This window comes from Diospyros lotus, chromosome 9 (assembly GCF_014633365.1).
Source record: "Diospyros lotus cultivar Yz01 chromosome 9, ASM1463336v1, whole genome shotgun sequence".
Classification (NCBI taxonomy): domain Eukaryota; kingdom Viridiplantae; phylum Streptophyta; class Magnoliopsida; order Ericales; family Ebenaceae; genus Diospyros; species Diospyros lotus.
This window is the reverse complement of record NC_068346.1, coordinates 22,757,280-22,783,368: the sequence shown is the minus strand read 5'-3', so window position 1 is coordinate 22,783,368 and position 26,089 is coordinate 22,757,280. Positions and strand designations below refer to the sequence as shown.

Sequence of the window (26,089 nt, the reverse complement as noted above, 5' to 3'; positions counted from 1 at the left end):
TTTACTTAAAATTCTAGTATTTTGATTTCGGAAAGTATTAATTGAAAAAACAAAAACATCTTGGGAATGTAATATTATTGTGTTTGGTATTTTTGGTACTTTTTTAAATAAATATTTGAAAATTCCAAGAATACCATTATAACTTAAAATTTAAATTTTATGTTCTTAAGAGATATTTATCAAGTATTAATAATTAAAACAACACAATTTATTTATAAAAAAATATATATGTTATATATTACAATAATATATTACCTATTGTATATAATATAATATTTAATATATTAAATACCAAAATTTAAAGATCTACTCTTATTATATAATCAAACAGAATAATTTGGTACCATGAAACCATCTCAATAAGGTGAATTCTGAAAATACCCTCTTATAATTCATTTTAAAAAACAAAAATGAATACTATTAACGAAATTTAAACTACGATCTTTAAATTATAACAAATTTAAGTTTACCATTGCACTAACATCTCCATTTTAATTTTTTTTTATAAAAAATAAAAATTAAACTACAACTATATATCAACTATCAACTATCAACTATCAACGGCTATAAAAGGTAAAGATTATCTCCACAAGACTAAAAAAGAGGAACACTCGTTTTGAGTAAGCATTCAACACCCTCCTAATATTGTTCTATCCTTAGTCATTTTGCCCCTTCTCTCGTTTCTCATTTGAGTAAAGAATAAAATGATTGCTTCCATTAGCTTGGTTTAGTGATAAAATATGTGAAATTTTATAACTGAGTATCAAGGATTAAATTCTTGTGGTGACATTTATTTTATGTGGAGGTGTGAAATAAATGTTTTGCTCTATGTGTGTATTGATTGTGACCCTATCCAAATTTACTCGACGAAAGAACTGGGAAGAAAGACTGTTCGTCTCTAGGATTAATCGAGCAAAACTCGAAACTTGGGTTATAAAAAAATAAAAATAAAAAATAGCATAAAATGACTTTCTCAATCAATCAATCTTAAGACGGTCTCACTATTTCATTAGTTTTCATCATGATGAAAGTGTTTCCTTTACCCAGTGCCTCATCAGCACCTTCCACTACAACAATTTTGGGTTTACGAGGCATTTAAAAATGCCTTAATATGTAGTTTATTGGGGCATTTTAGCTATTAGGGCGCTAACAAAAGTGTCGCATGTAATCGTGCCCTAAAAGCTTATTGAGACACTAACAAATGCTGTGTAAATCCACCAAGATATCTCCCTGCATTTTACATGTAATGGCATTTAAAAATGCCTCGAAAACAATTGTAAATTTATGCATGCAATGACATTTAAAAATGCCTCAAAAATAATTATAAATTTATGCATGTAATGGCATTCAAAAATGCCTTGAAAACAATTGTAAATTTAAGCATGTAATGGCGTTTAAAAATGCCTCGAAAATAACTGTAAATTTAAACATGTAATGGCATTCAAAAATGCCTCAAAAACAACTGTAAATTTAAGCATGTAATGGCATTCAAAAATGCCTCTAAAACAACTATAAATTTAAGCACTTTTTTTTCAAAATAGATTGATCTGGTGAACAAATTTTTGAATTCTAAAACCTGATATCAACCAACATAGACACAAATCTCTTCATCTAATTTAGTAATCCAAACCACATAATAAAACCACTTCACATATACATATACAAAACCAATACTCCATGGTCTATGATTGATTTGTCAAAAAAAGAATTACTCCAAAAATCCATAAATCTAACAATTATCATCATTTGTCATCCATTATAACACCAAAAAAAAAAAAATTAACAAAACAACTAATCTCCATGATCTATTGAACTCTAATCATCACTTTCATCACGTTCAACCTACACAAAGAAAGTAAAAATATCTTAGTAAAATAGAAACAAAGTTTTTCTAAAGAAAGATGAAATCAACAATATAAAAGTATAAATGTACCAAGAACAATGGCCATGCAACATGTGCTCCAAGGGCATCTCCAATGGTTTCGAACATTCCATATCTTCTTATCAATTCTTCATCCCACTCTACTGCCACTTGAATATGTACCTCACACCAATTAGGTCTTAGTCGTGATCCACCAACTTCTGTGGATGGATCAATACTCCGGACAATTCCCTTTGCTACAATTTGAGTTGGGTCATTTATACTTTTCAAACAAACTCTATTTTGAACCTATCAAAAAAATAACAATGGATAATACAAGTTCAATATCCAACAACATCCTCAACAAAAAAGTAACATATATAAAACAAAAATTTAAGCAGCATCACACTACTTGTAAAACTCATCATAAATAGAATAATGGAAAACAAAAGGAAAGAAAAAGAGAGATGAAACTAAATAGATAGAAAAGACCGTCGAATGGGTCAAAGCCTAAAGTTACAATGTCCCAAACAACAATTTTAAGTCGTAGTACTCGAATGTGCATAACTACTACAATGAAGAAGATAGTAAGAAAATTACTTGAATTGGTTGGCGAGTTGAAGTTGGTGAAGAAAAACCCATATTGCTCTGAAGAGATGACACAAGATTAGAAGGGTTCGAAGATGGCGTAGGATGACTATTACTAGGTGTTTCTCTATTTTCCATGCACATAGCTCTCAATTCTTGTAGCTGCTCATTCATATTCATGTATTGTTCCTTCATCATCTCCAATTCATTCTTATAACTCATAGCAAGTCTATGAGACGTTGCACGACTAGGTATTGGACCATAAAGATCTGAAGGACAAACACCTAAGCCATACATACGTACATGCCCAGCTTTCTCCTTTCCCATAACTTGAGAGTAAATATCATTTTCATTTTGGTCATTTCGTGGACCTTCTGGAGCATTAATAGTTAACTCACGCATTGCTTCCTACAAAAAAAAAAATTATATTCAAAGAATAAATATAAACAAATGGACAAATAAATTATTATTATTTTTATTTAACTATTACCATTGCTTGACTAGCTGCCTCATTTCCCGGAGTTTCACCTTTTGAGTAACACTCAATGAACAAGGTAGAGCGTGATGGGTAATAGCCAAGTTCCTTTTTCTGCATACAATGTAAATATTTATATATTATATAATAGTTAAACAAAGATATAAAATTGAATACTTCCAATCATGACAAATATAATTAATGAGAAACAAAAATAATATTTATTTCATTAAAATTCAATTATACATAGCATTTTGAAAGGAAGTAGAAGTTACCTTTTTCTCTGCCACTCTAGCGAAATTCATCTTACCCTTTCGGTGTACCATTTTTTGATGTCCTCGACTCACTTTATTTCTATCACTAACTCTCTAGAATACATGGCAAATTTTGTAAGAGTAATTAATTGAAAAATACCACAAGTTAAAGTATAACTTTACACACACCTTTGATGCATCAGAATTCCAAAAAGTTACCAACTCCTTCCATTGGTCTTCATGAACTCTTTTAGGAACATTTTTCATTTGTTCAACAAGAGATACATTTGGATCATAATAGTTTGTTTTCACAAAAGATTTCCAATTTCTCCACTTTTTGGCGATAGATTTCAATATCCAATCCTCTTGACCAGGAGGAAGCTGAAACTTTTCCTAAAAAAAAAACAAATCAATTTGATAGAAGAATAAGCATGAACAATGATATTATACAATATTGTTATAATATAAAGAATGAACTACACCAATACCTGAACTTGGGTCAACATCTCTTTTTTATAAGTTTGAGGTACTTTGATCCAATTCTTATAATGTAATGGTGCGTATCTTCCATTGCGTGCTATAGCCCCCAAGAAGTGAGCTAATTCACTTGATGACTTTTCATCAATAGGTTGCCCTAGGTCATTAAATTCAACTTGAATAGCCTCTTGCTTATCTCGAGCCCAAATTTTTCGCATAAATGTTGGCCCTCGTACATTCTTCTTGATACCATTGTCTATTCCAAAACATTATAGAAGTATAAAGTGAAATGAGCAAAGCTGAATTAGAAAAGTTGATAGATTACCTGAGACTATATTGGTTTGAGTGTTGCTTAAATCTCTTCTTGACTGGTTTGAGTCCAACCCATCAGACATACGTCCAATTCTAGTTCTTGGTGCCATCAAGCTGAATTTGTGTGAATGTAGCAATACTCACTGTTATATAACAATGATTCTATGTACCAAACTAATGGAACAACACACAAATAGTATTTAGATAATTGAAATAGCTAATTTAGACAACACAATCTTGATATATAGTTTTCTACAACGAAAAATGAATTAATTGAAAATAAAACCCAAAGGAGAAAGCATTAAAAACTACAAACTCAATTTAGAAAAGCATAGAATTGAAAGTCGTACAAAGTTATAACATAAAAAAATAATAATGAACCATATCAACCATAAGCATCAAATTCATCATGCTCCCTAGCCCATGTAATATCAACATTGATGTCACCATCTTGAATTTGAGGATTGCATGCATGGCTTTGCAGCTGAGTCTCTATATCATCCTCACGTGAATTGACTTTTTGATCAAATTGGTCTCTAGGTGTGGTTCTTATTACAACATGCCAGTCTTTTTCTGTAGGGTCTTCCACATAAAACACTTGTTGTGCTTGAGAAGCTAAAATAAATGGCTCAGTTGTGGGCATGAGTCTAGTGAAATTGACTAAGGTGAAACCATCATCATCTTCTTTCTTTCCACTTCTTTGAGAAACCCAATCACAATTGAATAGCGTCACTTTTTTACCACTGAGATAATCTAACTCTAAAATATCATTTAGAACTCCATAATATGTGACATCTCCTGATATGGGGTTGTTATCCCTCACGCTAGCATAACTTTCTGTCTTGGCAGTAACAATAACCCCACTATTTTGAGTTTTTCTCTTTTCCTCAACTTCTTTCACACGAAATCTAAAACCATTAATAATAAAACCCTTGTACTTTCTTGCAACACAATTAGGACCTTGAGCAAGAGCTCGAAGCTCTTCAGATATATCCTCATTTCCAGCAGCAAACATTTCTCCAACCTAAATAAATGAAGGATAAGATTATGAAAACAAAAATAAATAAATAAATTAAAAAATTGAAACCAAGGTTACTGAATAAAAACTTACCGTGTCACTAAACCATGAAGTAAATTCCTCGGTGTGTTTAATAGCCCTTTGTCGTTTAGAAAGTCGAGGATATTGATTGTTTATTATAGTCTCATGTTGTCTGTGCATATAGTAGAATATAAGGATACAAAAGAGCTATTTATACTCTATTAAAATTAATGGAAAATAATTATTGACTTACTGAATAAATTCTTGAACTGCGTCACAATTAAACAACACATATTTATGTGCCATTTCTAATGTTTCTCTATTTAAAACAACCATATCTTCTTTTCCAAATGATCGTCCTTGCATTGCAAATATTGGTAACTCAACATTGCTAACATTTCCTTCATCAGAATTTCTACTTGGCCGATTGAATTTGGTTTCAATGTCATCAAAATATCTAGAATAAAAGGTTAAACATTCATTTGCTAAATAACCTTCAGCAATGGAACCCTCTGGATGAGATCTATTTCTTACATATGACTTCAATGTGGACAAATACCTATAAGATGCCCAATGATGAAAAAGTAATTATGTTTGCTTTCAAATGAATGATATCTAAATAAAATTTGACAAAATAGAAGCAATCAATATTACTTACCTCTCAATAGGATACATCCAACGATAATGCACAGGCCCAGCAAGTTTAGCTTCTGTTGCTAAGTGAATTGGTAAATGCACCATAACATCAAAGAATGATGGAGGGAAAATCCTTTCTAGGTGAAAAAGTATTAATGCAATTTGGTATTCCATTTGAACCAAATCAACAGAGTTGAGTGATTTCGAACAAAGATTTTTGAAGTACTGGCATAACTCAATCAAGGGCTTTCGAACATGCTGGGGTAAGACCTTTCGCAATGCTAATGGAAGTAATTCTTGCATCAAAATGTGATTGTCATGACTCTTAAGACCTAATATTTTGAATGGTTTAAACTGTACACACCTTGAAATATTTCTAGCATACCCATCAGGAACTTTCACTTTCTTTAACACTTTGCCAAATATCTCTTTTTCTTTTTTATTCATTGAAAAACAAGCAGGCGGTAAAGAACCATCTTCTCTCGGGTGAAGTTCACTTCTAATATTCTTCGCTTGTAAATCAAGACGTGCATTTTTGTGATCCTTTGTCTTCCCATCTAGATTCAACAAGGTCCCAAGAATACTATCGCACACATTTTTCTCAATATGCATTACATCAAGATTGTGGCGCACTAAATTGTCCTTCCAATAGGGCAACTCAAAGAAAATGCTTCTCTTTTTCCAATTGTAAGGCAATTTTGGATTATCACTCACTTGTTTTCCGAATTTTATGTTGAATCCGTTCAATTCATTTAACACCATAGAGCCAGTTAAGCGTGGAGGTGCCTTTCTATGTTCTTCCTCACCATCAAAATTTTTCTTATCTTTACGAAAGGCATGATCAACATCCAAGAATCTTCGATGACCCATGTAACATGATTTCCCACTTTTTTGCAATCATTCAGAACATGTATACTTATGACATGAGGGGCAAGCAAGCTTTCCTTTTGTGCTCCATCCAGATAAGTTAGCATAGGCAGGCAAATCACTAATAGTCCACATAATAGCTGCACGCATTTTAAAATTTTCCTTAGTAGATACATCATATGTGTTTACCCCATCCCATAATTCCTTTAACTCCTCTATCAAAGGTTGTAAGTATACATCAAGGTTATTTCCAGGTGGTGAAGGGCCAGGGATGAGCAATGATAACATGAAAAAAGGTTGTTTCATACACATCCAAGGAGGGAGGTTGTATGGCATTAGGATAACTGGCCAAGTACTATGAGTACTACTCATTGTCCTAAATGGGTTAAATCCATCACATGCTAATCCAAGTCTAACATTACGTGGATCTTTAGCAAACTCAGGATGCTTGAAGTCAAAAGTCTGCCAAGCTGGAGAATCTGCCGGGTGCCGCATGTATCCATCTTTAATTCGATCCTCCTTATGCCATTTCATAAAGGAGGTAATTTTTGAAGACATGAATAGCCTTTGCAATCTTGGTTTCAATGGGAAATAGAATAATACCTTAGCAGGGATTTTTGTCTCACTTGTATCTATGATCGTTTCTCCATCATTTTGCAACCTATTTGTAGGTATTTTGTATCTAGGAGTGTGACATTGATAACATTCTGTGGCTGTCTCATATTCCTTGTGATAAAGTATGCAATCATTTGGACATGCGTGAATTTTTCTACACTCAAGGCCAAGTCCCTTAAACACTTTCTTTGTCTCGTAGTAAGATTTTGGTAATTTACCCCCCTCAGGAAATGCATCCTTTAACAACTCCAATAACATTGAAAAAGACTTGTTCGACCAATTTCCAAGACATTTAATGTGAAATAGGCGAACAAGGAATGATAATAATGAAAACTTACTCCCGGGAAAAAGTTCTTGTTTAGCTTCATGAAGTAACTTATAAAATGTCTCAGCCGTTTCATTAGGTTCATCTACAATATTCATTGGGTCATCTTCATTTACATGTTCATTTGGGATGCCAAATGCATCATATAATAACTCATGCATCTCATTATTCATAAATAGGTCATTAGGAGCATGTGTTTCAAATCCCACAAATGATGAACCTTCTCCATGGGCTGTCCATTTTGTATATCCTTTAATAAACCCAAAGCATATCAAATGATCTTTTGCCTCTTCCCTAGTTGCCCACAGTCCATTCCCACACTTCTTACATGGGCATGTTATTTTTCCATTGATACTTGCTTTAGCAAATGCCAAACTTAAGAATTCTTCCACTCCATCAATGTACCTTCTACTAACTCTATGTTCATTCATCCAATTTCTATCCATCATTTTCCCTTTCAAATAAAAGGATTTCCAAAAAAAGATATCTACAAAAAAAGACAAAGAAATTAAATAGGTTCATTACTAATGCTTCAGGAAACATAAAAAAATACCAAAAAGAAAGGCTAGAAAAGCATTTAGATACACACAAAATACATATATATATAGAGATATGTATATATATTAGCAACAATTTTGCAAGTAAAAAGAAAGGCTGCTCTCAGCTAGCAGCCTTCTTTCTCTCTATATAAATATATATATATATGTATATGTATATATATTAGTTGGAGAGACCATTGGCAGAGCGTGTGGCAGTGTCTCTCTCTCTTCTAAATATACTTTTTCTTTGCCATTTTACTGTCAAACTATTTTTCATCCAAATTATATCAACCAATACATGATATTTTCACACACTTTTTCAATCTCCAAGTTATATATCTAATATATATTTTCAGTTTGTTGCTTTACTTCCAGCCATCTTTTCTCTCTTATAATTGAATTTTATATTATTTTATATCTAATATATATTTTCATTTTTCTTTGCCATTTTCCTGGCATGAATTGGTTGAATTTTATATTATTTTATAAATATCCCCTTCCCACTGCCCCATGACAAGGAATAGGTTTCTAAAGTAATTGAAAGTGGGAGCCACAATACTTGACTACCAATGCTTCAGGAAACGTTAAAAAAGATACATGAAGGCTTAAAAAACATTTAGATCATAAATTGAAGGCTGCCCACACACACACACGCACAATACATATATATATATATATAAACATATATAACTGCAAAACATAAACTGATTGTGTTGCAGAGAGGCTGCGAACTACCCGGAGGAAGCAGCGGCCGCGTTGAGGCAGCAGGAGGCTGCGATAGTGGCGTTGAGATAGCAAGGACAAGGCGATGTCGGCGTTGAGACAGTAAAGACGCAGCGACGGCGGACGTTGAGGCAGTAAGGATGCGACGACGATGACTTTGAGGGAGCAAGCGGGCGACGACAGCAATGTTGAGGGAGTCGATGAAAGCTGCAATATGCTTGAGGAAGATGGGCAATAGGGATTTAGGGATTTTGCAAGGGGAAAGGGAAGAGGCGGGGGAATCTCCCGCCACTGGTTTTTTCATTTTTTTTATATTTTTTTGTTTTTTTATTTAGTTGTTATATATATATTTTTTGTTTTTTTATTTAGTTGTTAAATAAAATAAAATAAATTATGAAAATAATATTAATAATTATTTGATTGATAAAAATAAAATGATTTCATGATAACTGTTAAAATAGTTTAAATTATCACAATTATTAAATAATTTAAATAATAATTTATGATAATAATTTAAAATATGTTAATAAAATAATTTAAATTATTGTATTAAATTAATATTTATTTAAAAATTTTGAATCCATATATATAGCTTTGTTTCACATAAGGGTGCGCAAACGATCGGTTTGATTACTGAATCGATTGAAAAGTAATAATGAAAATAACTGAACTGTATGTAATAATTAATCAAATCAAATCAACCGACAAACCCCAAATAATCAAACTAACCAAAATCGAATAATTAACTAAACAAAATTTATAAAAACTGAACCGGACCAAGAATTGAACTTTCTCACATAATAACCAAACAAACTGACCTAAAGTTCAGCCTTATTGTTGTTGTCGGCCACCTAACGGGGTGGTGATTCCAATGATTAGAACTGATCAGTGGATTTCCCCTAACCACAGTGGTTCATATATCCAAAAATCAAAATGATCTAATGGTTAGACGGAGACGAAGACGAAAGGACGAGCGAATCGGAGACGAACGAAGTGCCCCTAACCACAGTGGTTCATATTCTAATGGTTAGCAATTCGATTTGTTTTATTAACCGACCAACGAAGACCGAATCAATAAAAATTAACCCAAAATTTTTGACAAAAATAATTGAACCACTAATCGACACCTAATTTAACTAAACCAAACCGGCTGGTCGGTCGGTTCAATTAGTTCAATTTACTAGTTCCACACTTCAAATTTTAGCTTATTAGAATTATTTTATTAGATTTCTTTACTAGGGCACTTCATAAAAGTGTCTCATTAGAATTATTTTATTGGGCATTTTAAAAATTTTGTCCTATTAGATTTTTCCTTTAGGGTATTTTATCAAAGTGTCTCATTATTTTTCTATTAGGGCACTTCATCAAAGTCTCATTACAATTATTTTATAGGGGCACTTTAAAAATTCTGCCCTATTAGATTTTTCTATTAGGACACTTTATTAAAGTGTCTCATTAGAATTATTTTATAGAGTCACTTTAAAAATTTTGCCCTATTAGATTTTTTTATTAGGGCACTTCATTAAAGTGTCTCATTAGAATTATTTTATAGAGGCACTTTAAAAATTTTGCCCTATTAGATTTTTCTATTAGGGCACTTCATTAAAGTGTCTCATTAGAATTATTTTATAGAGACACTTTAAAAATTTTGCCCTATTAGATTTTTCTATTAGGGCACTTTATTAAAGTGTCTCATTAGAATTATTTTATAGAGGCACTCTAAAAATTTTGCCCCATTAGATTTTTTTATTAGGGCATTTCATTAAAAGTGTTTCATTAGAGTTATTTTATTGAGGCACTTCAAAAATTATGCCCTAATAGGGTTTTCTATTAGGGCACTTTATCGCTATGCCTCATTAGAATTATTTTATTAAGGCATTTTTTTAAATTATGCCTCAAAATAGTATTTTATAGGGCATTTTTTAAAAAATATCTTAAAAAAAATGCCTCAATAAGTGTTTTTTGTTGTAGTGTTCTCTTGGTTGGTGGGCACAGCCAAATCGTAAGCTTCATCAATCGCAGAATTTTCGCCGAGGCATGATGGACAATGGGCCAACGGGATAGATCTAGCGGCTGCTTGTGTTTTGTTGTGTCAATTTTACGGCAACTAAGTCCATGTGTCATTGTGTTGTAGAGAGGGAACCTCGCCATTATCACAAAATTATAAAAAGAATTTTTTTAAATTAAACATCCAAAAGTGACACCTGGGTGACGTGGATATTATGGCTACGAAATGGAGAGGTGGGTGGTCCAAGGAATCATGGACAGGGTCCAGATGGAATACCAATTCACACACACACACACACATATATATATATATATATACACACACACGTATTGCATATGCGGAAACAGGCAAAAACGCTTCCAATTCCAATTAGATTGGCGTCTCTTCCCTCTCATTTGCTCCCTTCTCCTCCGATAGTTTCAACGGTTTCATAAGCAGAAGCAGCAGATACCTGCTTCGATTTCCTCATCACGCCGCATCAACAGATCGGAGAGAAAGAGGAAGGTGAAGTCAACATTATTATTGTATTAAGTACTGGGAATGCGACTAGGCGGCAAGTATGAGATCGGGAGGACGCTCGGAGAAGGCAATTTCGGCAAGGTGAAGTACGCCAAGAACTTGGATTCCGGTCAATCATTCGCCCTCAAGATCCTCGACAAGTCCAAAATTCTCGACCTCAACATCACCGATCAGGTCTCCTTGAGTTTTAATTCAGGTTCTGTTTTGATTTGTTTGTTTCGAAACGAAAACTCTTCTTTCGAGCATCTTCTCTTATCCCGTTTCTTACGTTGATGCTCCTTGCAAAACGGAAAAATTGAAAGAGTTTCGGAATCGGCTTGGAGCGAATGAAATAGTTAATATGTATGGATGACTCGTCTCGAAGAATACTTTTCTTCCTCTCAATTTGACAGATTGATTATACCACAAAATTTGTGCTTTTCTTTTGTTCTGCTCTTCTGGTTTGTTTCATATTCTGAATCCAGACGTCTTTCCTTACCATCATACATTCATAACAACAAAGCGATGAGTGATTTTCCATTTCCTTCGTTATTTTTTAACTAATCATGATCAGAAACGAAAAAGACAAAACGCCTACAATAGAGAATGATTTGCGCGTTTGGGAACTGCAGATAAAGAGAGAGATTGGGACATTGAAGCTCCTCAAACATCCAAACGTGGTCAGATTACACGAGGTAAGAATTTTCCTCTATTCTCTCTGTTTCTTCTAGATTGTGGGACTATTGCGATTTCGTGCCGTGACAAGAGGAACTCCTTCCTCTGAAAATATTACAGATAATCTTTTTTCTTTTATAATAAAATAATCTTCTATAATTTTTATATAGAGATATTTATTAGCCAGTCTTTTCGTTTATTTGCTGGTTCTCTTCATATTCTGGCTTCAAGATTCACGTGTCCTTCGCCATGATGGACCTGACACACGGTGGGCGATTCATGGTTTTACTTGACAATCTTAAGCCAAGGTTTCGAAGGGGAAACACTAGAGCTCATGGTAGATGCCTGCAGTAAAAAGCTTGAAGAATTGAGAGATCAACAGTGAAAAACCTTGAAACTTGGACTTAAACACTGATCGAGTTTAACACGGCTTAGGATCGCTTCAGTCTCAGTCGTAGGGAAAAGCGTTGAGGAATTATTAAGATATATCGGAGTTTTAAAAACTCGAGTTTCTATTGAACCAATGGGTTATAGAAATCAAGGACTTGCTCTGGATGTACGCTGTTATTTAACAAACAAGACGAAACAAGAATCCTTTGACAGAGCAAGTTCTCTCAAAGGAGTGGGGAGCAACCCTAATACCCCTCTCTTAAGAAAAAGTGAAGTGTAAGTGTCGAGGCAAGTAATCCTTAAATGTTTTCAAGTCAAACAGTTTATGATTCGACACTAAGTACCTTTACTAGTTGTGTTTTTGAATTTTGAGTTAAACACTTGAAATTTTGTTTCTGAATTAAACACTTGAAATGTTATTCTAAAAATGCTAACATGTTATGCAGTATGTTGGAAAGACACGACAATATAATGCAGTATGCTAGAATGAAGCAATGAGATAAAGAGAAAGGCAGGCACTCTTATTTTATTCCGAGAAAGAAGAATATACAAACAACAAAAAAGAAAAAATACATCAGAAAAAGCAAAACTTAAAAGTCCTATGGCATTGTTGAGCTTGGAGGAATCTCCACTCAAGGCACCAAAAGTTGGGGAGGAGCGTTAAAAAGGACCATCAAGACAAAGGGGTAGCTAGAGCCGAGATCCCTATAGTAGGCCTGGGATCCTCTGTTGTGTCCTGAGCATCAATATCCATATCCACGAGAGCTTCAATCATCTCAGGATTTCTCTAGCCACATGAATATAGCTTCCAAGGTCTTGAGAGATTCTCTAAGGCTTCCACTAAACACGAATTGAGATAAGTGTCCAGGCTCTCAGATTTGGGATCATAGATGTGCATTGAGTGTTAAAGTTTTCAACTTTAAGAATGAAGACTATTCATTGAAAGATTGATCCGACCTCTTAGACTCAAGGAAAGAGCAGGCTGAGTAGAAACCATACTTAGCAAAATTGCCCACATGTAGTTCCCATCCTATCATAACAATCTTGGGACAACCTACATTTGCAAATAACCTTACCCTGAATCATCGCGCAATCCTGCTCTAGTCACCGCTTCATACCCTTGAGGTCTTCCTAAAGCTCCAAGTGATAAACACGACAAGAGGCTAATTCCTCTACCTTTTGATCCCTTTATTAAAAATGGTGGAATAACTTAAGCTCATTGTTATCCTCCTTGGGCTCCTTATTCGCCTTCTTCAAGCTCTGGATCTTGTATTTAAGAACATTAATCTTGGTAGTGTGATCAGTGTTGATATCAGCCAATTGATCTTAGAGAGCCTCACACTCTCTTTGTAACAACTCGTGATCTCTCTCCAGCTATCAATAAGAATGTTGGAGAGACTTGTGGAGTTGGGCCTCTTGATCCCACTTCTCTTTCTTTTTCCTCCAGCCGTCCAGTTCTTTCTAGATGCAATGATAGTACCCTTGGCCTTAAGCATTTGCAGCGTAGCTACCATCCTTTGAACACCTTGACTTAAGTAAGAAAGAAAAACATTAGAAAAAAGAACTCCCGCCAAACACTAAAAGGCGTAAAATTAAAGTGTAAAAATCCTTACCTTGATAAGCTCCTGCTCAGGCTCGCCCAGCATGAAGGGGAAGTTGCCAAAGATCCTTTTCTCATCCCAGGGTAAAATTGTGGAATATATCAAGCGAGCACCAATAGTTGGGTCTTTGACAAATTTGGTGTCTACCACTCTAAGGTAAACTTGGAAGTGGTTCCCTTTTAACCTTTACCCATTATAAGATGGATCGAATGCGAGCTAAAAGAGTTGTCGTTTGGAAGCATAGGCGGGGTACGCAAATGACTCTCAGCCGCCCATGTCTTTTAGTCCTTGGCATAAAGGGACTAGGGATGATTTCATTCTGCACTCCTAAAGTAGTGACACTCGTCTAGGCAGCTTGATTAGGAGTGAGATTAGAAGCCAAGACCCCCTTGGCCTTATCCGTGCTAAATTGGCGCCAAGGGGAGGAATTAGGCTATTTCTAGGGAGCTTCCCATAATCGCCACTTGAGTAGATGTGGAAGTACGAACACTCAAGGGAGGAGGGGGAGGTGAAGATCCCTTAACTACCTCGGCTCAAGTAGTTAGAGCTGAAGTGTCATGGGAAAGACGATGTTTGTTCACCTCAGTAGTTTGAACAACCTTATGCTTCCTTGCCTTAACAGCCCATCTCCTCTTGTGCTTGGCACCTTTAAAATGACCCATCTTTGCAAAGAAAATGAAACAAGGAGACACCAACATTAGAGCATCTAAAAAATAAAGAAAACTACAGAAGAAAGGGGAAATGGAGAAGTTTGCTCTTGTAAGGTTGTGGAGGTGGCTGATTAACCCTTTTCCCTTCTTTTTCTCCTCCTCTCCCTTCACTCATCATTAGAAGAGGGGGCACCAGCAAAAGAAGAACAAGAGGATTCTAACGGAACATCATCCTCAAATGTATCCTAAAAAAAGAATTCCACTTCTTCTTCAACTTGAGGAGAGTCACCCCTCAATTGGAGGGTTAACTAGGGGAAGCCTCTCCCTCGCTCAAAAGGCTTAAAGACCCTACTGGTTGTGTTACTGGAAGCCCTTATCCTATGGAGACTATGTTTTTGTGGATCAACAATTAGCGAAGTTGGAGAGGGGACTAGCTTCTCAATAAGTTCGTGATAATGTGCACATACATCCTTGAGAGGAGGCGCTAGAGCTACCTACACCTCTCGCTCTTTGTCCCAACATTGTTGAAGAGGCATGTTCTAACTCCCTAGTGGCTTCACTACAAACCATCCAGCCTTGGAGTTGTTAACCTTACTTGGGAGACCAACAAATAATTTCCCAATCCCCAATGACCTTTGTAGGGTAAAAAAACCCAAGTCCGTGATCTATCCCCCTTATTGGGTAGAAACAACTGAAGAGTTCAAGAGTAGGCACCACATCTCTCTGATGACATAAGATTAAAAATGCCACCAGTTAGGCCCATCCATTTGGGTGAAGTTGGGCAGGAACTAGACAACTCTCCCTTAAAAAGTTCATTCCAAATTTAGAAAGGAGGAATCGAAGATTGGCTACTAACGAAGCCTCATGGACTTCTATGCAGTGTTCGTTGGCATATGCAATACACCCATTTATCTCCTCAAGGAGTCTTAACTAATAATCCTCGGGGAAGTGGTACAACATATGAACCCTAGAAAGGTCTACCACTAAGAAACGAGACCTATTGCTTAGAATTATCTCTATTTCCCTAGGAGTGGGAGGTCTCTTTGTTTGTTTCACTCTCACCATTAATAGGAGGTAGAGAAATTTGACTTAGCAAATAAGTTTTGGTAGAAGGAACATGATAATCTTCAAGAGACTAGATGTGATCGAGAAAACTTTCGAGAGACTAGTAGCGATTGAGAGAGTTTGTGGGAGACTTATGGGAGAGCAAGAGATTCTTTTGAGAAGCCTTGGAGAAACTTGGAGGTTTTCCACTCTAACGATAGTGAAAAAAGAAAATGACTGAGGTCCCTTTATATAGAGGGAGGCCTCGAAAGATGAAACGCTAAAGGTCACAAAGGAAGCAATTTGGATTGTCTGATGAGGAGCCTCCAAAAGACTATAGTCGTAAGATCACCAAAAGAGAGAGAAATAAAACTTGTATGATAGTTTTTTTCCTTGGATGAGTAATTGCACCGAAGTCCGCAAAGGAAGTGCCATTGAAAAATCTGATTGTATCTTTGGGAAAAAGTGGAGAGGTATTGAGGTACACATGGGCTTAAGCCCCCTAAAAAAGGAGTCTTTGAGAGACCCTCCCAAATAAAGGGTCCTCGAGAAAGCCTCTTGGAAGGCACCAACAAGAAAAGACGAGACACCTCCCTAGGGAAGGATTGAAGCCTTCGGGAGAGTCTTGAGAGTCTCCCAAAGACCTTCTCGCAGGGCATTTCCTATGATAGAGATGTGTAAATATGCTCCATTATCTTCTTTGAAAATTGTGTGAGATAATGATTGGCTAGATCAATATTAATCTTGAAAAATCAGGGATAATTATCATAACTCTCTTAGCTCAACTATAAATAGCTGAGCTCTCATTCCTCAAGGTTTGTCACTTTTATTGAGTCAAAAACTCTACAATCTCTTTTGTAGTTTTAAAAAATCTAACTTAAGCATCAGAGTGTTTGCAGAGCAAATATTTTGTGCCCTTTGATTGTTTTCTCCCTTGTATATTACTTGACATTTGGAGATGAGTTTTCTCTAACAAATAAATTCATTGGTATGTCCGAGCAACAACAATAAAAAAAAAAAAAAACTCAAAAACTGTTTGGTATGTCAAAATAATTTAAGAAATACTTAAAACTCTCTCTGTTGGTCAAAAAACTGTTTGTATGAAGTCCAAGATGTTTTCAAAATTTGTAGTCCTAAAACTAATGAAAATAAAAAATGAAAACTGCATAATCATAACCGAAAAGTTTTCGTCATGCATTTGGTCATTGTGTTGTAAACGTGAGATGCACATGGGGGAGGTGCAGGTCGACCCTCACGGCCAGTGTTATGTGGTGCATCGCCAATGGAAACAACCAACCAGTGATATATGTGTAGTTGATTTGTCCATACGCATGAGGGGCCGGCCGTAAATACAATCATGCAGAGTGGGGTCGATCGGATGAGGTTGACCAGAGTCGCTATCCCACCAGGCCAGCCCTTTCTTTTTTTTTTTTTTTGCGTCTTTTTGCTCTTTTCCATTTGCTCCACCCACATACATGTGGTGAATGGTGATAATATCGCTTTTGTTGTACGCCTAATCACCTTACTCTCCTCTCCACCAAACAAATATAAATCTGCAAAATGGAGTGGTCCATATACAATCTTATCCAAGTCGTCTAATTAATTACGGGAAGGACAAATAAATGTACATATACAAAACAAAACATGGAAACAGAACATAAAGACCCAAAATAGGTGAAGGAAAGAAAAAAAAAAATGACAAAAAATACTTCGAAACTCCAGAAATTAATAGGTAAGCAGCTTGTGGCATGTACGCATACAAATTATGGGCTAGTGATTTATGAGTCGTGCTACAGTGCCCGAAAAAATTGACGCACAAATTTATCAAAAAAATCAATTGAAGTCTGCTAAGACTGCCGGGCGAGCTTCATCACTGACAAAGCTGCCCAGCAGTGTGTGCGGGCGGGCTTCATCATGGATGAAGTCCGCCAAGCTGCTGGGCGGACTTCACTTGAAGTGAAGTCCGCCCAGATTTTATTTGATGTGCGTGCGGTATGTTCAAGACGAAGTTGCAATTTCAAGGTGATGATATATTTGTTATTTGATGTTTTTTAGTCATCGTGTGGGTCAATTAATTCGGGCGAAATAGCATTTTCCGTGATTTATATGAGAAAAATAATGAAATTTATATGTTCACTTAGTGGAAATTCATATAAAAGATATTTATTAACTGGTGGTATATGTGGCATGGTATTGACTCTCCCTAGTAATTCCTGTACAAACTCGATACAATTTCTTGTTGTGACCCAATTTTTACAGGACTCCATTGACCAAGCAGTTTGTCGATGATATGCAGAACTTCACTTACTTCTTGAGTTTAATATTCTGTTATTTTCTTCTCTTTCTCTCTGAAGAACCCCGAAGAAATAAAATAAAACAAGATAAAGGAATACCCAAAATAGCTTCTATTGAACGCATCTTGCAAATAGTTCAGGGTTCTCAGTCAAGTTTGTTTATCCTCCATCATAGCCTTCAATAAAGTGGTAAATGGTTCATGTTAAGGGTTTGGCTTCATGAGGTGCTGCGGCATTGTATAAATACTTACTGACAAAAGATAGGCATATTCCTTGCAATTATTTTTATTAGGCTTCTCATTTGTAATGATAAATATCCAGGTCTTGGCGAGCAAAACCAAAATCTACATGGTCCTAGAATACGTGACTGGTGGTGAATTGTTTGACAAAATTGTAAGGATATTATTCCATAAATTAATACAAATTCCATTAATCTGCTGCACTTTTTGGGCTTTCATGTTTACTTTGGCAATGTTATGATTTTTCTGCTCTTCTGGGTGCATTCCAGTCATCCAGGGGCAAGCTCCCAGAGGCTGAAGGAAGGAAGCTCTTCCAGCAGTTACTTGACGGAGTTAGCTACTGCCACGATAAGGGCATTTACCACCGGGATCTCAAGGTTATCTATTACACTCTTAAGGAACATTATAGCACAAAACTTGAGAATCCCCGTCAATCTTGATTTACAAAAGCTGGTTTTACACATGCATTTGTTTTGAAAATTTTCTTGCCTATCACCCCTTCAAATGTTCCAGCTGTATTGACATGCAGCTAGAGAACGTACTGGTTGATGCTAAAGGAAACATAAAGATCTCTGATTTTGGCCTCAGTGCATTGCCCCAACATCTAAGGGTATGGAACCTACAAAACGAGCTTCCTCCTATACACATGTTTATGGTTCAGTTTAATTCCATCCATTCATGTCTAACCATTAGGAGGACGGTTTACTGCATACAACCTGTGGAAGTCCCAACTACGTTGCCCCGGAGATCCTTGCCAATAAGGGTTACGATGGAGCTACATCTGATACGTGGTCATGTGGTGTCATCTTGTATGTAATTCTCACAGGCTATCTGCCATTTGATGAGAGAAATCTTGCTGTTCTTTATCAGAAGGTACTAACAACTTTTCAAATGAGACATCCACTTAAGATAGATGATTTTTCAAGTCGTTCCTTTCTTTGATTCTCTCTGGTGATTTCAGATTTTCAAGGGTGATGCTCAAATACCGAAATGGCTATCCCCAGGAGCTCAAAACCTTATAAGAAGGATTCTAGATCCCAACCCTGCAACACGGATAACAATGTCAGATATTAAGACTCATGAATGGTTCGAACAAGACTATAGTCCTGCAAATCCTGATGATGAAGAAGAGAGTATATACATAGATGATGAGGCCTTGAGAATGCATGAGGAGGTATATTTGGATATATACCCTTTATTCCTTAGTGTTGGTTGATTATATATATTTCAGTGCTTTGTTTTGCCTGTATGTTGTAGCCATTGGAAGCAGAGAAAAGTCCCCAATCACCTAACCTTATCAATGCCTTTCAGCTGATAGGAATGTCCTCATGCCTAGATCTCTCTGGTTTCTTTGAAAATGAGGTGAATAACAGCACTATCAGCTATATATAACACTTCATCATTGTGTATGGTTTCCATTACCTATCAATGAAATCTGTTAGTCAAATATACAAATAATGTTTGGGTTATTTTAGGATGTTTCTGAAAGAAAGATCAGATTTACCTCCAACTATTCCCCAAAAGAATTGTATGAGAGGATTGAGGATATTGTAACTCAGATGGGATTTGTTGTCCAGAAGAAATACGGAAAGGTATGGCTCTAGGCCTGCGCAAGATCATCAAGTTTCTCTCCATATGACCATTTTATTGGAAGTAATCCTCATAATCTTTCCTTTCATAGAGCAGAAATAAAAATATGCTAAAATCTGGTTTTCAACACACCAAGAAAAGGCTATAAATGCTGTTTTTTTTGAAGAATCAATCAGCTATTACTAATATAATATATATTCTTTGTGCCAATCTTGCTGAGAATTTAACGATATATGGTGGTCGTCTTTCCAGCTTAAGGTGATGCAAGAGCACAAAGGTCAGAAGAGGTTGGGCAGCCTCTCAGTTGCGGCAGAAGTGAGCAATTTTTACTACATATTTTTTTTTTCTTTTTTACTGAAATGCATAAATAAGTTATTGCTAGAGATTTTATGTAATTCGAATTTCCAGTAGTATATGTATTCACTGCCCTATCTGTGAATCTGGCAGGTGTTGGAGATAAGCCCATCATTATATGTTGTTGAATTGAGAAAATCATACGGAGATTCTACGGTTTATAGACAGGTTAGTGCTCTCTCTCTCTCTTTCTACGATATCTTTTTTTTTTTTTTCCTTATTCCACTTGGAGAAAAGGGGACTTAGGTGATTGGGGGGGGGGGGGGGGGGGGGGGGGCTGTTGAAAATCCTTATTAATTTATTCTTAAATTCGTGAACTGTATAGTGAACAACTACCCAAACAATCGCTGGCCACTGGACTCGGGCTTTTGATCTCCAAGTCTTAGTACAAGTGGTGTCACCGGCAAAGTTAATGCCTTGGGTCACCTTTGCCGGCGGTTTCTAACATGTGATTTGGTGTGCAGTTATGTACAAAGTTATCAAGTGCGCTGGGTGTCTCAACAAGTCGAGAGCTGATGGCAATCCAAGTTTGAGGATCAAGGTAGTTGTGTCTAAGTTAAAGAACAAGAATATAGATTGGGGCTTGTAAATATTATACCCATAAATGGGTGTATATATATATACACACATATATCTTTGTATGTAGTCGTCATCTTTCATTCTTCTTTAGTCTTGGAAATTGCGTATATGCGTGTAAAAGACAAGGGTATTTGGATTGCACTATTGCTGTATCTCAGACTGGATATGGTATGTATACTCTGGACGTCCTTCATTTGTTAGTTCAATTTGTCAATAAGGTGATATGTGACATCATAGCATAAAGGAATCTACGGTTCTCTTAACAAAAATATGTCCTGGTAAAATTTTTCATGTTGGTTCATTTTGTTTGCAAGTAAAATGTTTTCTAGTGAAAAATGCTTTTCATGTGAAAATATTTTATGCAAAAGATAGATTTTATTCTTATTGTAACCTATCCTATGGGGCAATTCCCCTGGGGAAGTCTTTTTTTTTTTTTTTGGGGGGGGGGGGGGGGGGGCGGTAATCCCAGGAAGAGATGCTTAGAATTTATCTTGCATATGTTGACTTGGTCAAGCAATTCTTTTGGGCAAACCTTTGGGGAGACTTGTCTCCTGCACTGATTGACCCTATGTGTGTCACACAACGTGGCTTGCCTGTCCTCGAGCCTTCTTTCTTCAGGAGATCATTTTCTCGCGCGCGCGCGCGCGCCGGGTGAGGGGGGGGGGTCTTCACTAGGGTCCTCCAAGCTTAACCTTGGGACAATCGTGTATGGTCAAAAAAGTTACACAACCCAGAATTCGAGGAGTTAGCCTTTCCTGCATGTGCACCACATGTCCCAATCACTAGACAATGCCTAAAAAATACCTTTCGACCTCTCATGGTTGGGACTTCACTTCTAATTTGAATCCCTTACATCTAATTCAAATCTTTCACTTCTAGCTTTGATTGCCTGACCCTTCGGGTAGCTTAAGTAATTCCTCCAAGACATAACTTATAGAACTAGACCACCTACTGCATCCATCATACACACTGCATCTACATGCTTTCTCCACCATAGCAATGTTTGACTTGAGCATCGGAGGACTCACATGAGAGAAATTCCTGTGTGCTTTCTGCCTTGCATACCAACTTTTCAGAGCAACATTTTCGGGCTATCTCCTTTGGGACATCTCTATGCTCTCCTGAACAGCGGATTGAGCACCATTTACAACTGTATTGGCCTCCCTTGGTTAGGCTCTTAAACTTGCACTTGGATGTACCGACTGTTTGTTGAGTTTTTCCAAAATAAATGTTAATTGTTGTAGTCTAAAAACAAAAATTTAGTGTTGTTTGTGGGAAATGAACAAAAAGTAAAACTCAATTGTGTATGCAAGGTGCACTGGAACTTGACCGAAAGAAAGATGTCCTGAAGAGGCAGTGCAGAAGAAGTCTTCGAGAGACTTTAAAGCCCATCTAGAGGAGGTTCTTTGAACCTCTACAATCAACCCTTGGAACTCGAAGAATCTTCTCTAGATGCGCTTTAAACTCTCTCGAAGACTTCTTCTGCATTGCCTCTTTAGGACATCTTTCTTTCGGTCAAGTTCCATTTTTCTCCAAGGATGCGTCCAACGGTCTTAGAAGATACTCATCAACATCATCATCATCATTATCATCGTTGTCGTCATCATCATCATCATTAGCATGGTTAATGCCTGCATCACTACATTATGTTTTGATGCCCCACGAAGTAGGCTGCGAATGAAAGACAATGCCACGACTTGGTGGTCATGTAATAGTTTTAGCCGGTTTTTGAAACTTTTTCAAAAACAATGATACATGGCAGTGGAAAGGAAAACAAGATCACCTTGCAAGACTTGGTATATAACATCCATATGCAACTAACAAAACCATCCATAGGGGGTAAGAAAGGTATACCTCACTGAATTAATAAGGGGATGTTGGTTGTGCTAAAACTCCTCGGATGTGTGGCTCTCGTCCTTACTGCAAGCTCCCGAAATAGTCTCATGAGAAATCACGAATAACTCCAAGCTTGCTTCCTTGGATGACTAGTCCACCCCTACTAACATGAGGGACCAAGTTAGTTCATGCTCCAAGCGACGTTGGAATCCTACTAGAAGCTTCTATGCTAGTCAAGCTTCTATGTAGGTGATAAGATGCTGTGGTTAGATTCTTGAACGAAAGAACCAACAATCTCACTATTTGGTGCAGGATGCAAGAAATCCATAAGCAAAAAGGAGCAAGAAGAAGGGAGGGTTTTCAAAGGAAAAAGAAGAAGAAGACAACCAGAGAGAGAGAGAAAGAGCAAAAGAGTAGCTTGCTTCTCTTCTTTCTATCTTTGCTAATATAAACTCCTTCATTTTCTTCTTGTGCTCGGTTAAACTAACTTTTGACGAGAGAAAAAGTGAGAAAGATGAGTGGCATGCAAAGGGGAAAATGATTCTCACATGCCTTCTATCTCTCGCTCATCCCTCTTTTGTCATCTATTTGAAGGCTGCAAAAGAGCATTAATTGCTCTGTTGCAGAAAACGACAAAAGAATGTTTGTGAGTTTAAATCTCGCTATTAAAAACGGTTAATAATTACAAGAAATGGTCGACTATTTCAGAGTGAATCAACAAGAAATGGTCAACTATTTCATAAAGAAGTTGATCGTGTCAGAATCATTCAGCAAATAACAGTTGACCATTTCAGACACAAGTCCATAGTTTTAATTCTCTTGTTCCAACTTTTATTTAATTGCATCTAGGCCTGCCATTAACTTTTAATAGCCCTTCCACTAACTTTTAATGGAACTGAGACCTCCTGTTAACTCTTAATGGCATGAACATTGACTCTTAACATTGGTTTCATTGATCAAATCAATTTTGTTAACCCTTAATGATGATTAAGAACTCATTACAGCAATACATCATAAATCCAATGCCATGCTCGAATTTGCGTATAATCTTCTAGGTTCACTATGAGTAGCAATTGAGATACGCCAACAACCTTAATGCTGATAAGACGATTTGATCTACAATAAAGATCTCTTTATTTCCTCAATGCATCTTGAAAGGTCTTGAATGACAACTAGCATTATGTCAAGATGATCCTATCAATAATAAAGTAATAATTTCAAGTGAGCTTATTATGGCTTTTGATTATCGTTTCATACAATCATTCCATCGAATAACTTCCCAATTGAGTTAGAGCCATGGACTAATAAAACTCATAAGACTCGATAGCTATGTCAAGATCTAGCATGGTGTGATTAAGATGACACATCAGAACTCTTTATGATATCGAAAACTCTTTTTTGATCACGTGCACCCTAGCTAGGGGTTTAAGCAATCACAAACCATAATTGATCGCATGGGATGTTCACCTTACGTCGGAGGTTAATTGATCTCATTAGCAATCACCACCATCTTGTTGTGGGATAACTGAGTAGACCTTAGCCAATCATGCCCTAAGAGTCATCAAAGAAGTCCTAAGACCTAGAAGACCTCGAAAAGTCTTTTGGGTAAGTTTATCCGATAACCCCAAAGACTCGAAGATACATTTAGGCCTTCTAGCCACATTTGCAGACTTCTCTCCCAAAGGGTCGGGCCACCCGCATATGCCATGTGTCATGTTTGACGACGTGGCCTAATCCTCAAAGCCTATAAATACCCCTTGGATTCATGCCCTTGAGATTTAAATCTACCACCCAAATACCCTGAGTGAACTTGTAATACCCGAGATTTTTCATGTTCAAGGAAATAGAATATCTCCAAGGAATCATGGAAGTTCGGGGATAAAATCATAATTATTGAAGTTCGAGTAAAAGTGTAGTTTTTGAAAAACCCGAGAACAAGTGTAATTTACCAAAAGACTTGGGAATTGGTGTAAGAAACCTTTTTCCTAGGGGCATTTGGGAGATTCAAGGATAACATAGGGACTTAAATAATTTGGATTTCAAATCTCATCTAAATATAGCTTTGGATTTCAAAACTTATTTCAATATAGTTTGGGATAAGTGCTGAGTCATGATGACCCTTTATTAATGACCCCTGAGGTGGCATAAAATGATTGGCTAATGACCCTGAGGTGGTATGATAAGTGGCGTAACAAGAGTGGCCTTTTATAAATAAGGGCCTTAGGTTGTTCACAAAGCATACCAAGTGAGTTTGAGGCAATTTTATGCCAAATTGAGGGAATCAAAAGTGAGGATCTTCTTGAGAGCAAGGGGGAAATTCTGCAAAAATGAGCAGAAATGAGGGAGAAATGGGCTTCGTCGGAAAGTTTGAAGCTTCACTGAAATTTGGGCCAAAATTGTAGGAAAACAACGAGGTAAGCTCGATTTTTTGTTATATTTATATAGAGGGGGAGGGGAGGGAGTCGTAGGTTCAAATGGAGGTTTAATCGGAGTTAAAATGAGGAAGTCATGGCCGAAAAATGGAGGCAACTATTCGTTGTCGCTAGAGAAGGAGCATCACGTGTACTACATGCGTCTGAGAAGGCTGCGCATATAGGCGCGTGACCAGTTTTCTTGGGGCACGTGAGGGCCCATGGGACCTCCTTTTTACCTACAAATTTCCAAAAAAATAGTATAAATTATTTACAACAAGTTTCTATAAAAATATTTGGGTTTTATTTTACGAAAATACGTGTTTTCTATAGAAAACTGTCGGATCCGCTATTAAGAGGCAAGCTCCTAACTCTCTTGTAGATTCTGAGTTATTCCTTAGTTTGGTTTTGGTTGTAAGCTCTTGTCGTAAGCTCTTCTTGCACTATCATCTTCGATATTGAGTAGTCTAATCCGGTTTATTTATTTGGCCTGAAACATTAAATCCAATTAAGCCATATTTGTAATCTCAATGAGGGTCTCGAATCGCCCTCGAGTTCCTAAGTATTGTTGTGCCATAAAATTTTCGAGCGTCCACCCGAGTATATTTTTAGCTAATAAAGCCAAAGTGGGCGAGTTCATGAGTAATCTTGGGGCAAAACGTTTTCCCAAGGAGGAACTATGAATAAAGGGGCTAAAGAATATTGATAAGGGCTAGGAGGGCAAAATAGTCTAAGGTATAAAGGGGCTATAAAGGAGTTGGGAAAAGGACAAAAAGAGATTTTTGGGCCGGCAACTTCTAGAGTGTTTTGTCAAAGTCTCTCGGGAAAAGACTTCCCTCTCTCTCTTGGAGAGAGGACTCCTCTTCTCGGCAAGGGGTAACAAGCCTCTCGGCTGTCGCGACCTCTCTCTCTCTCGGCAAGGGATGAGAAGCTTTCGGCAGTAGCTACGCCTTTCTTGACAGCAGTAGTCCCAACTCTCGACGGTGGCTACAAATCTCTAGGCGTTGGCCGCTGGCCCCTCAACAACCACTTGAGTTCCTTCTGACGGTAGCTCTTCGCATCGCAGTTCTTTTCTCAATAAGGTCCATCTTTTTGCATCCAACTCTTTTCGTCGGCCGTGTCTTCCTGGGAAAGACCTCGGTGAGGTCTAGCGACATCTTTTGATAACCCAGAGTTTTATTCAGATAGGCGCCCTAGAGGTCAAGAACC

General features: G+C 36.7%; 3 protein-coding genes across 5 annotated transcripts; 1 reads left to right on the top strand and 2 right to left on the bottom strand.

Moving 5' to 3' along the window:
• Positions 1-1,575: 1,575 nt before the first annotated feature.
• On the bottom strand, positions 1,576-8,861 carry LOC127809519 (uncharacterized). The gene is made up of 9 exons (XM_052348367.1): positions 8,724-8,861; positions 3,981-4,081; positions 3,667-3,911; positions 3,368-3,571; positions 3,200-3,292; positions 2,940-3,038; positions 2,462-2,857; positions 1,934-2,170; positions 1,576-1,842 (listed from the first exon to the last, which is right to left on the bottom strand). Exons 2-9 carry the CDS (start codon positions 4,075-4,077, stop codon positions 1,816-1,818), a joined length of 1,398 nt encoding a protein of 465 aa, XP_052204327.1. The 5' UTR covers positions 4,078-4,081; positions 8,724-8,861; the 3' UTR covers positions 1,576-1,815.
• On the bottom strand, positions 4,093-7,957 carry LOC127809520 (uncharacterized). Of its 2 annotated transcripts, none has more exons than XM_052348368.1 (2): positions 5,079-7,957; positions 4,093-4,991 (listed from the first exon to the last, which is right to left on the bottom strand). In XM_052348368.1, exons 1-2 carry the CDS (start codon positions 5,184-5,186, stop codon positions 4,353-4,355), a joined length of 747 nt encoding a protein of 248 aa, XP_052204328.1. In that variant the 5' UTR covers positions 5,187-7,957; the 3' UTR covers positions 4,093-4,352. The 2 variants fall into 2 exon arrangements, 1 of the variants encoding a protein (XP_052204328.1); XR_008025128.1 differs by having other exon boundaries at positions 4,099-4,991.
• Positions 8,862-11,044: 2,183 nt separating the features above from the next.
• LOC127810477 (CBL-interacting serine/threonine-protein kinase 1-like) lies at positions 11,045-20,833 on the top strand. Of its 2 annotated transcripts, none has more exons than XM_052349988.1 (12): positions 11,045-11,412; positions 11,850-11,912; positions 18,193-18,264; positions 18,380-18,487; positions 18,640-18,720; positions 18,804-18,983; positions 19,072-19,284; positions 19,368-19,472; positions 19,586-19,702; positions 19,953-20,015; positions 20,148-20,222; positions 20,519-20,833. In XM_052349988.1, exons 1-12 carry the CDS (start codon positions 11,260-11,262, stop codon positions 20,585-20,587), a joined length of 1,299 nt encoding a protein of 432 aa, XP_052205948.1. In that variant the 5' UTR covers positions 11,045-11,259; the 3' UTR covers positions 20,588-20,833. The 2 variants fall into 2 exon arrangements, with proteins under 2 accessions (XP_052205948.1, XP_052205949.1); XM_052349989.1 differs by having other exon boundaries at positions 11,286-11,434.
• Positions 20,834-26,089: the final 5,256 nt, after the last annotated feature.

Excerpts from the sequence above, each read along its gene's own strand:
- LOC127809519 (XM_052348367.1), bottom strand. The coding sequence starts at position 4,077 with ATGGCACCAAGAACTAGAATTGGACGTATGTCTGATGGGTTGGACTCA. Across the intron at positions 3,039-3,199 it reads CTAGAGTGGCAGAGAAAAAG|AAAAAGGAACTTGGCTATTA; the intron begins GTAACTTCTACT and ends CATTGTATGCAG. Across the intron at positions 1,843-1,933 it reads TTGCATGGCCATTGTTCTTG|GTTGAACGTGATGAAAGTGA; the intron begins GTACATTTATAC and ends TTCTTTGTGTAG.
- LOC127809520 (XM_052348368.1), bottom strand. The coding sequence starts at position 5,186 with ATGCACAGACAACATGAGACTATAATAAACAATCAATATCCTCGACTT. Across the intron at positions 4,992-5,078 it reads CTTCATGGTTTAGTGACACG|GTTGGAGAAATGTTTGCTGC; the intron begins GTAAGTTTTTAT and ends TCATTTATTTAG.
- LOC127810477 (XM_052349988.1), top strand. The coding sequence starts at position 11,260 with ATGCGACTAGGCGGCAAGTATGAGATCGGGAGGACGCTCGGAGAAGGC. Across the intron at positions 18,984-19,071 it reads TTGCTGTTCTTTATCAGAAG|ATTTTCAAGGGTGATGCTCA; the intron begins GTACTAACAACT and ends TGGTGATTTCAG. Across the intron at positions 19,703-19,952 it reads TCCAGAAGAAATACGGAAAG|CTTAAGGTGATGCAAGAGCA; the intron begins GTATGGCTCTAG and ends TCGTCTTTCCAG.